This window comes from Ruditapes philippinarum, unplaced genomic scaffold (genome assembly GCF_026571515.1).
Source record: "Ruditapes philippinarum isolate M1 unplaced genomic scaffold, ASM2657151v2 ctg59_1_1_1_1, whole genome shotgun sequence".
NCBI classification, from domain to species: Eukaryota; Metazoa; Mollusca; class Bivalvia; order Venerida; family Veneridae; genus Ruditapes; species Ruditapes philippinarum.
The window spans coordinates 299,795-314,698 of NW_026861752.1; the positions used below are offsets into that span (position 1 = coordinate 299,795).

Sequence of the window (14,904 nt, forward strand, 5' to 3'; positions counted from 1 at the left end):
GCTCACTTAGAACCGCCAATTAAGTTTATCAAAGAGAAGTATCCTTTGATCAATAAACTACATGTCATATCAGATGGACCAACTACGCAATATCGCTGTAGAGCAAATTTCTATCTATTTTCAACAAAACCAAAAGAACTTTATATCCCTGAAGGTGGTTCGTGGAACTTCATGGAGGCAGGGCACGGAAAGGGTGCTCCTGATGGGATAGGAGCGGGTAGTTAAAAGAGCGGCTGATACTCTGGTAAATACGTACAGACGAGACATCACATGCTCTGCCGATCTTATTGAAGGTAAATTAACTTGAGAACAAATGACATTTATATATAACAATATGCACTGCATATTATAATTGACATTCATTATTATGCAAAGTAAAAATACTAGTAAGAATATAAGACTATAATTTATTTTTATTCAGTAACAGTTTTTTTATATGTATAAAAAGAAACATAAAGAAGAAAAAAATCAAAAGAACGTCGTATTTTTAGATAATGTCCACATTAAATTCCTTTTTTTGTCAATTACATGTACTAGCGATTTATCATCATTAGTAATACACATGAAACTCTACATTTTCAGGACTGTTGATGTTGAAAACAAGTGTTTCGGCTTTTGAAGTAAAAGATGAAGACATAACAAATATAGAGCGCAAGATTCCTTCTACTATTATTTCTGTTCGAGATACAATGAAAATCCACCAGGTACTTTAAGAATGGCATTTTTATGAATTTTAGAATGATACATGTAATATGACCTGAAATATGTTAAATAAACAAAAAAAAACCCCGAAAGTGTCAAAAGTATCTTTATTTACAAAATTTTACGAATGTTTATGATAATAAATTACAAGAAATAACTTTTAAAGATAACTTCTGTAGTATCATCACACATGATGAACTTGAACTGACCTTTGTACGTTTAATACTTGTTTGTGCATGATCAGTATTTTCTAGTTAATATCTTAGATCACATGTTAAGGGTTTACAGAAAAAATTTACTTCATTGTATGAACGCACTTGATAATGATTTAATTTCTATTAATTATTGTTCATTAATAAACGAACATTACAACAACTTCCATTTGTCTTCTTGTTGATAACCAATGATGTTTTATACAGGTTGTCATTAAAGATACTGGTTGTATAGCATCAAGACCACTGAGTTGTTTCTGTCGGGATAATTGTACTTGTTTTGACCCAGTAACAACAACATTCTGTCTCCAGGTAAAATGGAATTTATTTGAATGTCATATCAATTTAATTTTAATAATTGGTCAATAGACATGCTCAACATTTTTTCACGGCATAATTTAGAGCATTGCATTTTTTAAAAAAAACGAGAAAAAAACACAACCTTTTATGGTGCTATTTTGGTCTTTTTTTTGAAGACATAAAAACATCTCTTCTAAGTTTAATGTAAATTTAATTCAATGACATTACAAACAATAAATAATTAATCATAATGTTGGAGTCACATTTGCTTTATATATATATATATACTAAATGACAATATTTATAATTTAAGAACCCTGATAATACAGCGCATCCACAGAACAATGAAGATAATTCACCGGTACAGGTATGAGTCATATTCTTTCAAATAATAATTTAAAACATAGTTAAACTTGTTCATTATTTAAAGATTACGTTAAAATAGAAAATTTAAATGAAAAATAAAAAACATCGCCGTACTGTACTGGATCTAAAATAGAAAGAAATACTTTTTACCATACAATTTTATTCTGATTAAAAATTTGCTACTTCAATTTGAATATGCATGGCATTTCACGTTGATGATAAAGTAAAAAATTCTAATATATTTAATTTCTTATAAATGTATTTAAACAGGAGAACATACTTCAACTGCCAGCATCATTTGATGAGTCGCTAGTTGACAGATATTGTGTTGTCAGTTATGACAGTTGCCCATATCCTGGAAAGATACTGGATGTTGATGATACAAGTTTGGAGGTGTCTGCTATGCACCGGATTGGCACCAATCGTTTTTTCTGGCCAATGGTTCCTGATGTTATTTGGTATGGCCACAACAAGATGGTTACTATGCTGGAGGGCGAACCAGAACTTGTTACAAGTAGACACCGTGCGATTGACAAAAGAGTCTGGGATGCAATTGTGCTTAAAATGAACTTATAAGTCAAGATTTCTGGAAACTAAAAGTAAAAGAAAGTTGATGTGTGAATGACCGTTTATAACGTTTAAAAATTGATGAATTGTTTTGTTCGTGATTTAATAAGTTAATAAAACATAGTGAGTTTTAAAGTAGTTATATTTATTACATTTTAAACATATATACAAATCAAATAACTAGCTTCCTCATTGATTTTATTTCTTTATTTCTGACGCCATATTTTTGTCATTTCCGAAACATTGATGTCACTTCCACAACATCATTGTTTTTGGTTATTTTTCACAAATTAGTCAAAGATGTCTTCTGAAAACTAAGCTATTTAACTCCTAAGTATCAGGGAACTTAAGGATTTTATTTTAAGTCCATAGTAGCGAAATTTGTAAATACAAACTAATTATCTAACTGTTTAAAGTTGCGGTAATGACACAACATGAAAACCTTGTTGTAAATATGTAACTTTATGGGTTATGAATAAAGAATGTGATTATTGTAATACTTAATGTAGTTGTTTTAAATATGACCCTTATTGTTCGGCATTTATATCTAAATATTTCTACACAAATCGGTTTTAAAAAATGTTTTGGTAATGACAAGGTCAACCGACTAGTTAATGTTAAAGCTATGTAATTTAAAACTAATAATGTGTGTGAACGGACATATACAGGGTGTTTCATTATATGTGATACACTTTTAATCAAATGTCTCGTTTATGTAAGAATGTCAGTAATAATGAAAAATGTACCATATTAAAGGGAATGCTGTCCATTTATAAAAGTGTAGTTTTTTCCTTATTTAACCTACCAATAATATATTTTAGCTACGCTTGAAAACAGGGTCCATTTATAGCATATACTCAAAATGACGTCCATTATGGCGTCGCACCATCTCCACACGTTTCATGAAGTTTTCCATCACATTATTGCACATGTCACTAGTAATCTTTCTTATTTAATTAACATCTTATGGACTGTTTAAGCTGATCTGTTGTCTTTGTCTGCACTTTGTAGACTCTGTCCTTGAGATAGCCCCAAGGAAATAAATCCAAAGGACTGGGATCTGTCATCCAAACGGAAAAATCAAAGCGTTGGTTGACATCACTGTCTTTCAAATGTTGGAGCACTGACAAGTATTGTATAGGGTGTTAGTTTGAGATCAAATATTAGAGTCCTGTACACACTTGTCACACTTGAGGAATTTGAAATATCAGAGAGAATTCTTCTTACAGACCTTTGTGGTGTTTCACTTATCACCTGTTTCACATCTGCAACGTTTTTCGTCACTCCGGCTGGTCCTAGGGCTGCCCTGGTTACTGTGTCTATGGTCAAGTACACTTCCATGTTGCTCAAATCTTTTAACTACTCTGCTAACTTGTAGCCTTGTCACCCTTCTATCGGCAAGGTACATTTTCCTCATTCTTCTAGTTACAGATATGATAGAATGGAGTTCATAGTACAATTTTATGATATCTTGACACTTTTCCATAGACAACGCCATCTCGAAAATAACAGATAATAATGACGTCATAGATGACGTCATGACGTTAACGTTTTTCCCGTATTTTACGTCGCATTCAAAATGGTGAAGTGTCTAGTTTATTTTGGTATAAGCATTTTGTTTGTAGCTATAAAATCAGTAAAGCAACAATTATTTGAAAGTGTATCACATATTATGAAACACCCTGTATATAAAAAGGTCACTGAAAAGTTTAACTTTCAATTTCAAAAGGATTTGATGACAAAATATTACTTTATTTTATTTTAGTTCTGTACTCTGAAAATGGCAAACATTATAGAATGAACCAGGACTGCAGCTCTACTGTTCAACAGAATTTTATAAGAGACAAATATCGGAACATGTCCTCTATATATACAGTTAAAATTGAATGGAATGCCTTAGTTTTATTGCTTTTTGAACAACCCTGTACATTTGATACTGTGAAGAGTGACCAGATTTAACGCGTTTATAACTCAGTGACATCAGCACGGGGGAGGAACTGTTACACGAGGGATCATTATGAAACTCATGTTGTCACATTTAATTTCAACAAAACAAGTTAATCAAACATAAAAGAGGGTTTTTAGTGCAGAATGTTTGTAATGTTAACATAAGTTTCGAAACAGTTAAACACACTTGTTTTGAAAGGCAAAATAAAGTAAGTTTGGTCAGTTCACAAAGTTAAAAAACAACAAAGAATCGTGATACGTCTGTATCTATAAGGGGACGCTTTTCCTTGTCTGTGCTTCAGAAGGGCTCTCCTCTAGAAACAGGGTATTGAACAACATCGAATAATAATGTATGTCAAAATGTGTATCAAACGATGAGTGAATGAATTATTTCCATAAGGGCATTCATTTACTTATTAGCTCTCGGTCTTACGCTGTCGTGCATGAAGTTAATCGGACGATTGATTTTCATTGGTCATTTAAGAATTACATACTAAAATCTCGTTGGCCATTCTGATTTAATGAATCTTTCTGAAAACAAATACACGCCATATTTATAAAATAGTGTAAAGCAGTTTTAGAAACAAACATTTTGTTAAATTTCTCGGATATTTGAAATCTGTGAACCGTGCTGCCTGTCATTAAACATTTTACACGGCTTTAAAAAATTTATTAATTCTCTCGTGAATAACTTATTCAACATAACAATTTACTGAGTTATAAATGAAAGTTTTGTCGAAAAAAGCGGGACTTTGAATAACGTTTACAATCCCGGGAACACATGTGTATGACGAAAAACATAACACAAAAGTCCCGAGCTTTTCTGGTAATGTCAGAGGATTATGTTCAGTGGTCATGATATTGTATGATTATTGATGTGTTCAATGAATATTAATTTCAAAATTTCCATATAATTTTGCATATTAATATAGCATATATTAATCTTGGATACATGAATACGTCACTGTAAGGTACACTTACCGAAACGCGACAGTTTCAAAAGGTATCTAGGGATTCTTGCTTTCTCTATTTTATCGCAACATCAGCGTTGTTTGTGTCGTGTGGAGGCTGTAAAACGTCGCCCCGTACATTCAATCAGAGAATGATGTTATATTTCCGATCCATAAAGATCGTTCAGCACGACATAATTGTTGTGCTTGTGGTAATTTTGTTCTTTCTATTTGGCTTTTTTCTTGTTGGGTAGCTCCAGTATTCCTCACATGAATACTGTTGAATCACCCTTAGGATATGTGGCCTGCTTTTTAGCTCACCTGAGCATGCTCAGGGTGGGCTTTTAGGATCGGTGATTGTCCGTCGTCCGTTCACATTTTGTTGTTAACACTCTAGCGGTCGCATTTTTGCCTCAATCATCATCAAACTTGGTCAGGATGCTTATCTAGTTGATAGCTCGGATGAGTTCGAACATGGGTCATCTTGGATGAAAAACTACGTCACAAGAGCTAAAAATAGAAAAACCTTGTTAAAAAATTCTGGAAACAAAGTGATCCCTCGGAAGCATTAATCACAACAAAATAACATAAGAATTGCAGACTCGGTTTGATTGAGTCTGTACATGAGGGATAATGAATAAGTGCAACATCCCTCACGCCCCCTAGCACCGGCTAGAGTAACACTCTAGAGGTCACAATTTTGCCTACTTGGTCAGGATGTTTGTCTAGGTGATAGCTTGGATGAGTTCGAACATTGGTCATCTCGGATGAAAAACTAGGTCACAGGAGGTAAAAATAGAAAAATCTTGTTAACACTCTAGTGGCTACTGTTTTGATCCAAATATCCTGTAAATTGGTCTGAAAGTTTGTTTTGATGATTTCTAAGTCAAGTACGAACATGGGTCATGTTGGATGAAAAACTAGGTCACACCGCCCAAATATGGAAAAACCTTGTTAACATTCTAGTGGCCACATTTTTCGACTCAATTATCATCAAACTTGGTCAGGATGCTTATCTAGGTAATTGCTCGGATGAGTTCGAAATCGCATGTGAAACTAGTTCACAGGAGCTAAAAATAGAAAAATCTTGTTAACACTCTAGTTGCTACTGTTTTGATCCAAGTTTCCTGAAAATTGGTCTGAAAGTTTGTTTTGATGATTTCTAGGTCAAGTTTGAATACGGGTCACCTGGGTAAAAAACTAGGTCACACTGCTCAAATATGGATAATCCTTGTTAACACTGTAGTGGTCACATTTTTGACTCGCCTGTCATGAGATTTGGTCAGAATGCTTATCTAGGTAACTGTTTGGATGAGTTTGATGGGTCAGGTAAGCGATCTAGGGCCATCATGGCCCTCTTGTTAAATTTGTCTTTTGACGTATTATCTGTGATATGCAGGCTTCATAACCTCAGTCTGATCCCCTTTTAAAATTCCATTTTATTTAGTTCCGCCCATTGTTTTCTCGTTTAGGGCACACGCATTTTTTTAATTGGGGACCATATGCCGCTTTTCATGGAATGGCACTAACGTGTCACATTGAAGGTTCCATGAAAAAGCGCCATATGAACACATCTGCGGATGTTTCAAAATGAAAAATTGTACCATTTCATTTTAAATGTTGAATTCTGCTTAAGCCGGTGATAGGGGGCGTGGACGGTAGTTTGCACATGACAGTACCGTCCATGAACAGGCTCAATCAAACCGAGCCTGCAACATTTTCAATTATGTTGTGTTTGACTATCTTAGGGATTCTTGCTTTCTCTATCTTCCTGCCAGGTAAATGCTGCGACTTAACCCCCCTTCCCCCCGGTCTCCTGTCCCCTTCCCCTTTGTGGGCTTATTTTTTTTCTTCTTTGAATTCCTAATCAGTTACAAATTATTTATCATTTAATGATTAACCTGTCCGTGCTCTGTCTTTGCCCTGTCCTGTTTTTGTTTTGGGTCCGCCTGGGCTCCTTGCCATTGGTTCTTGTTGCTGGGTCATATGGGGGTTGCGTTCATTGAACGCCGCCTTTCCTTGATCTTGTTTATCATATTTTTAACTTCGACATAACAAATGCTAGTAAAAGCCAATTAACTTTTTTAAAAGATACTTTTTGCTTTTCAATCGTTTTTAATCATGTTTTTTCCTGGTCTTACTGCTTTCAATGGCTTTGCTGGGTCATATGGGGGTTGCGTTCATTGAACGCCGCCTTTCCTTGTTGATCTTGTTTATCATATTTTAGATCAGGGATGTTATATTTCCGATCCTTAAAGATCGTTCAGAACGACATTATTGTTGTGCTTGTGGTATTTTAGTTCTGTAATGATTATACATAGTTACTCCCCTTTGTTGAATAATCGCCATTGATACTGCAATTTATTTATCAAACGACAGTTTGCTTGCTTTATATTTTATCAGGTAAAAGTGTTTGATACTTACAGATCTAGTTTTATTTAATATCAGATTGTGAATAATTTAAACATGTTGTCATCCGTCGATAGGTATAAACATTTATTATAGATTTTATAAAAGAATTTATTAGACGCTCATTATTTGAATAATAACGTAAGGAAAACGTTTTTATATGATCGAGACGCTTTTAAGGGAATGAGTATAAATAATGGGATAACCTGTTGACCCTTTCTAAATGGATTTGTCTATGCGTATATATACCAAAGTTTTATTGCAGAATGAGAGAGTTGAATTTGAGGTTGATTAGAGAACTTGTTTAAAGTAAATTAATATTTTGTTTTTTTGTAATTTTGTTGTTATTAACTTGCTACGAGCTTCCTTCCCATAGGGAATAGTTAAGCAGTTAGTTAAGTGAAAAACCGGGTTGCATAAATATAAATATTGTTTACTGTTTTCGTGATATTTATTGATGTGATATAAACAATTAGAACTGGTAGATAAAATACAGCTGAAGAATATTTTATAGTTTTAAGACGTCTGACGGATAAGTTTTAGTATTTAAATATAAAAATACCTGTTTATAAAAATACTCTTGATTTCAAATATAATTAATATTTTTGTGAAATCATTTACGGATCATTTCTTACAAATCATAGTGACAAGGTAGTCCTGAGGAAAATTATATATTTATATATTAATTACACTTTTATAGATAATACGATATTTGAAATATAGGCAATTTCTCGGTGCACGTTACAGATATTTTTGGTGGCAGCGGTGGGATATATTAGATCTTCTAGTTGTAAAAGATACGTAAGGTTCATAGTATTTTAATAAGGTCTGATAGATAGTTAACACTAACACTTACTCACGTTTATCTTTTTATTTGTTTTGTCATACAGAAGTCTGACGAATCAGTAAAGGTAGCATTTTTTTAAGAACATAATATTTGTCACAAGATTAATTATTGTTATTTTACACTGCAAAAATGGCTAATCCTTGGGACGATGATGGAGAGATGAGTTTGAAAAGGAAACTTAGATTTTTAGAAATAGAGAACGAAAGTTTAAAACTTCAAATGGAAATTCGAGTATTAGATCAATATATATGTGAAACAAATATTTCCCCGTCCACATTAAATTCTACAGAATTTTTTTAAGAAATTGAATGACATGGCAACTTCTACACCTAAAGAAAATTTGAGAAACGTGTCTGACAGGGTTTTAAGTCAAGAAAGTTTTACTGATGCATATGACTCTCAGTTTGAAAATCTGACAGGAAACACAAAACCAAAATCACATGATTATTCACAGGTGATAGCCTCAGTAAATGGAAAAGGCACACACATTTATGAATCTCGCAAGAGTATGCATCAGAGTACGCAGACTCCGACTATGGGACTTAAAGATAATAGACATAGAAATGATACTTGCAGAAAGACATCATTTTTACAAAGTCCAGGAAGAGATATGACTAAGAAAATACAATTTCAAGATCAATATTCGATATGTTTAACTGACTTACAACAGGACTTTCAACAGTCAGATCAGACTAATATGAAGATTGACGAGTCTCTACCATATATTAAAACTGACAAACATGATGTATCAGATTCACATTGGTCAAACCAAAATACAAAATCATCAAAACAGTATGTTATGATGAAACCTGCGACATATGACGGGTCAATTTCTTGGATTGATTATAAAGCACATTTTGATGCATGTGCTGAAATAAATAATTGGACAGATAAACAGAAAGGACTTTACCTATCAGTTTCTCTTCGAGGCGATGCCCAGGGTGTTTTTGGGAATTTAAATAACAAAACACCAAGTTACAGTGAATTAGTTTCAGCGTTAGAAGAACGTTTTTCACCCAGAAATCAAACAGAATTATATAGGGCACAACTTAGAGATAGGAGACAGAGAGCTTCAGAAACTTTATCACAGATGGGTCAGGACATTAGAAGGTTAACAAATTTAGCTTACCCATCAGCCCCGACAGAAGTCAAAGAAGCCTTAGCTAAAGAACAGTTTATAGATTCTTTGATAAATTCTGACATGAGACTTCGAGTTAAGATGACCAGACCTACAAATTTAAATGATGCTATCAGGCATGCTGTTGAGCTTGAAGCTTTTAACACAACTGAAAGAAAGCGATTAAATAGACAAAGTTTTACGAGATCGATAAACAGGGATAATAATAAAGTACAAAATGATAGAAATAGGTCGAATTTCAAACATAACACTCCAGTAAAACCAATTTTTACTCAACATTCCCAACAAAGGCAATTTTCTGGTCAAAGTTTCTTTTCTCGTGAGTTAGAACAACTTAAAAAGTCTATGGAAGAAATGAGAGCTATGTTCAAAAATTTTCAGACCCAAAATTCACAATATTCTGAAAGTAAACCTGAACAAAGTAGAAATATGCAACAAAGTAGAAATATGCAATCTTCCAATATTTCAAACACCATGCAAAATAAACATTCATCTCATAACATTTATGAAAATAGAAATAGGGTCCCATTTACTTGTTATAAATGTGGAGATATCGGACATATACAAAGAAATTGTCCTAAACAACCAGAAATAAATAATACACAAACTCTAAAATCCCAGCAAGAGACACATCAGTCCGTACAAAGTTCAACGAGGCATGGATCAGGTTTATACATAGATGCAAAAGTTAATGATGTGAGTGTTTCTTGTCTAATTACACAGGTGCAACTCTTACGATAATATCTGAAAAATTATATGACATGATATGCGAGTCTACGATACCACTTGAATTGAAAACATGTAGCTTTAATATTGCTACAGCATCTGGCGAACCATTACAAATAAAAGGAAAAGCTAATGTATCAATAGAAATTGAGGGTCAAAAGAGTCTCTTTGATGTTGTTGTTTCTTCAATAGAGACTGATATCATTTTAGGTATTGACTTTATGCAATCACAAAACATGATCATAAATGTAGCATCCAGCACTATATCTGTCAGAGGTAAGTCATGTAAATTGAAATGTCAAGGGCCAGTCGGATGTTATAGAATAATATGTACAGATAGAGTTTTTGTCCCAGCTAGAAGTGAAGTTTTAATACAGGGTAAAGTTCAAGAAAAAGAGTTTTCCAATAAAGGTTTATTCATGATAGAGCAAAGTAAACGTCCCTTATTAGACAATAATGGTTTGATAGCACGAGCAGTAGTTCAAGGAAATGAGAAAGTTCCCGTCAGATTGATGAATATATCCGATGATAATCAAGTACTGTATCCGGGAACAAACATTGCATTGATGAGCCCTGTTGATAGTATAAGTACACCAGTGATCAAAAATAGATCTGAAACACAGCTTCCAGGTCATTTGACGGATCTTTATGAGCGAGCTATAGTTGATTTAGATAAAAATCAAAGTAAACAAGTCAAAAAGCTTCTAATGAAATATTCTTCAATATTTTCTGTAAATGATTCTGATCTTGGTCGTACCGGTATTATTAAGCATCAGATACCTACCGGTGATGCAAGACCCATAAAACAGCCGATAAGACGTTTGCCAGAACACATGAATAAAGAGGTAAATACACAAGTTCAAGAAATGTTGGATAAAAATGTTATACAGCCATCAACAAGCCCTTGGTCTAGCGGAGTAGTTCTTGTTCGAAAGAAAGACGGAACTCAGCGATTTTGCATTGATTATCGCAAACTTAATAATGTAACAATTAAAGACGCTTATCCAATTCCACGTGTTGACGAGTCATTAGATCAATTATCAGGCAGCAAATGGTTTACGTGTTTAGATTTGTCATCAGGTTATTGGCAGGTTGAAGTTGACCCATCAGACAAAATTAAGACCGCTTTTCAGACAAGACAAGGTTTATTTGAATTTCAAGTTATGCCGTTCGGATTGTGCAATGCGCCGGCAACATTTGAACGCCTTATGGAAACAGTTTTATCAGGACTTCATTGGCAAATTTGTTTAATTTATCTTGATGATATAATCGTTATGGGCAAAGATTTTGATGATATGCTGAATAATTTAGATACAGTTTTTCAACGTTTGTCTACAGCTGGATTGAAACTTAAAGCAAAGAAATGCTGTTTATTTGCTAAGAAAGTAGAATTTTTAGGACATATAGTGTCTGAAAAAGGGATTGAGACCGATCCTAAGAAAACAGAATGTATTCGGAAATGGACGTCACCAACTAGTACAAAAGAAGTGCGATCTTTCTTAGGGCTTTGTAGCTATTATCGGAAGTTTATTGAGAATTTTTCTGCTATAGCAAAGCCGCTTCATCGTTTAAGTGAGAAAAATAGAAAATTTATATGGACACAAGATTGTGAAGAAGCATTTAAAATATTAAAACAAAAATTAGTTGAATCTCCAGTACTTTCTCATCCAGATTTTTCGAAACCGTTTATTCTTGATTGTGACGCTTGTCATGAATCTATAGGAGCTATTTTGTCTCAAAATATTGATGACAAGGAACATGTTATTGCCTATGCTAGTCGCACATTAACCAAGTCTGAACGGAAATATTGTGTTACCCGTAAGGAATTGTTAGCTTTGGTACATTTTGTGAAATATTTCAGGCATTATTTGTATGGAAAGAAATTTTTAGTCAGAACGGATCACGGATCTTTAAGATGGCTCATGAATTTTAAAAGCCCAGAAGGTCAAGTTGCTAGATGGATTGAAATTCTATCAGCTTACGATATGAAGATTGAGCATAGACCCGGAAGATTACATACAAACGCAGATGCAGTTTCAAGAATACCATGTAAACAATGTGGAATTACAGGTCATTTATTACAGGAAAGAGAGAACCATTTCGTGGCACAACTTCAAAATGATGCATCAACATTAGAAGAAATCATATCTGACGATATCACCTTACATGATGCTCAACAAATGGACGAAAACATCCAAACTGTTATGAAGTGGATAAACGGTGGTGAAAGACCAAATTACAAACATATTGGATCAGCAGGTTACTTTTTAAAATCATTTTGGACACAATGGACAAGATTAAGCATACAAGATGGTTTGTTAGTAAGAAAATGGGAAGTAATTGGCACAGATAATTATTATTGGCAAGCAGTTGTTCCTATGAAATATAGGTTAAAGATTTTAAGATATTCGCATGACATTAAGGCTTCAGGTCATCTAGGGATAAGAAAAACTCTAAGTAAGATACGTCAACGTTATTATTGGCCAGGTTTACAAAATGATGTAAGGTCATACGTATCAGGCTGTGAAGCATGTTTAAAACGTAAAAGTCCTAATAAAACAATTAAAGCACCTATGCAAATTAATAGATCTGGTTTCCCGATGGAAAGAATAGCTATTGATATTTTAGGTCCTTTACCAGAAACTGAAATTAATCATAATAAGTATGTAGTTGTTATAGCAGACTATTTTACGAAATGGACTGAATGCTTTGCTATTTCAAATATACAGGCACGCACTGTAGCTAAAATTTTAGTAGAGGAAGTAATTTCACGTTTCGGCATACCTACTATAATTCACTCGGATCAAGGTAAGCAATTTGAAAGTTTACTTTTTCAAGAAATGTGTAAGTTATTACAAATCGAAAAGACACGTACAACTCCATATCACCCGTCATCAGATGGATTAGTGGAACGATTTAATAAAACATTAATGTCTATGGTTGGTATATTTGTCAAAGATCATCATCGAGATTGGGATGAACAATTGCCGTATGTGATGATGGCATATAGAGCCACAGTTCATGAAAGTACAGGTATGTCTCCAAATTTTTTAATGTTTGGAAGAGAGACAAGTACACCATTAGACATAGCTTTTGAAATGCCCCCAGTAATGAAAGTAGTCCCAACTTCTCAGTGGGCTTGGGAGTTACAGGAGAAACTTGAATCAGCTTATAGTTTTGTAAGAGAGTATACAGGTAATGCGATTAAAAGACAGAAAATGTATCATGATACTAAATTATCGTTTAACACTTTTCAAATTGGTGAACATGTTTTTGTTTATTTTCCAGTTAAGAAAGTAGGATGTTCCTCTAAGTTGACATCTTATTGGAAAGGACCATTCAAAATTGTTGAGAAAGTATCAGATGTTTTGTACAAAGTTAATTGTGGTCAGTTTGCTTCATTACAGATCATTCATGTTAATAGATTAAAGAAATCAAGAAACCAGACTTTATTTGAACCAAATGATGAAAGCAATTCTAATACAAATCAGCAGATTATTAATGATGTTGAATCAGTGTCTGATTTTCTTTCAGATAATGACCAGTCACAAGATGAAGGTGATAATGATGAGATTGTTATTAGTAAATTTGGTAGAAAAATAAAGAAGCCATTATATTTAAAAGATTATGTATGTTCTATTTGCAGGATGGCTAATGCAAAGGTTATAAGTCCAAAAGTAATTTGTGCAGTATGTAAGATGAGTCTCGCTCTGTCAAAGTATGAAGAACATATCTTGAAGTGTATAACAGAAAGACCAAGATGTGATATTTGTGGGAAAACATTTAAGAAGGCATATTATGCAAAGTTACATAGAGCAAGACAACATGAGAAGAAAGAGATTGCTACAAATCACAAAGATATTGATACGGAAATTGACAATGGAAATAAATCAGAAGAAGACAATCTGATAGATCAGCATGTTGATATTGATGATATGGTTATAGATGAAAATGAGAAACAAGTATCTGATGTGGATGAGGAATTAGACTATCTTGATGATATAGGCAGTAGTCCAGATGTGTCAGTTTTGGAAGAGATCAGTGATAGTGAGAAAAATATTGACAAGAATAATAATGATAAAAGTATAGTAATGAATAAGTCAGAGGGTTGTGTTGATACAAATATTGATGAGAAGTTATGTGGTAAAGAACGTGTTTTTGAAGGAAGGCTCGTAAGGAAATTAACAAGGCCCCAACCTGTTGTTGGGACAGAGCAAAGGAAAATGGTTGGACCCTTGTTCAGAAAGGCAGCGGTTACGGCCGCAATGTTGAAGAGAACACGTGAGTTGGGATCAGTGAGTGGTGGGAAAACTGTGGGGAAGAGTGCGGAGCCTGAGAGAGATGTTGGTGAGTCGGTTCAGGTAGAGGATGATGGGGAATTAAATACAAGTGTGAATGATCAAGAGGAAAGTAATGAGATAAATAAGATGAAATTAGAGTATGAATTGGAGAAGGTTAAATTAGAGAGAAGGCGAACAGAATTAGAATTTGCTAGATTAGAGTCTACAGAAAGGATGAAGAAGGAGGAACTACAGTTCAAGAAAGAAATGATTCATAATATGTTAAACATTATTAAAGAATAAATGTAAAGATTTGATTTGATATGAAAGTACATGTAGTAATGTACGTTATTTTTATGTTTAGACGGATAAAGCTTAAGAAGAAGTTAAGAAGTTGTTCGATTTATGTATAAAAAAAAAAAAATGATGAATGATGTTTGTTTGAAATATACGAGTATAA

General features: G+C 33.6%; 1 protein-coding gene across 1 annotated transcript; it reads left to right on the forward strand.

Annotated features, from left to right (window-relative positions):
- The first annotated feature begins 171 nt into the window (after positions 1 to 171).
- Positions 172 to 2,304, forward strand: LOC132716698 (uncharacterized). Its single transcript, XM_060700021.1, has 5 exons — positions 172 to 217; positions 583 to 704; positions 1,122 to 1,226; positions 1,528 to 1,581; positions 1,851 to 2,304. Exons 1-5 carry the CDS (start codon positions 172 to 174, stop codon positions 2,154 to 2,156), a joined length of 633 nt encoding a protein of 210 aa, XP_060556004.1. The 3' UTR covers positions 2,157 to 2,304.
- Positions 2,305 to 14,904: the final 12,600 nt, after the last annotated feature.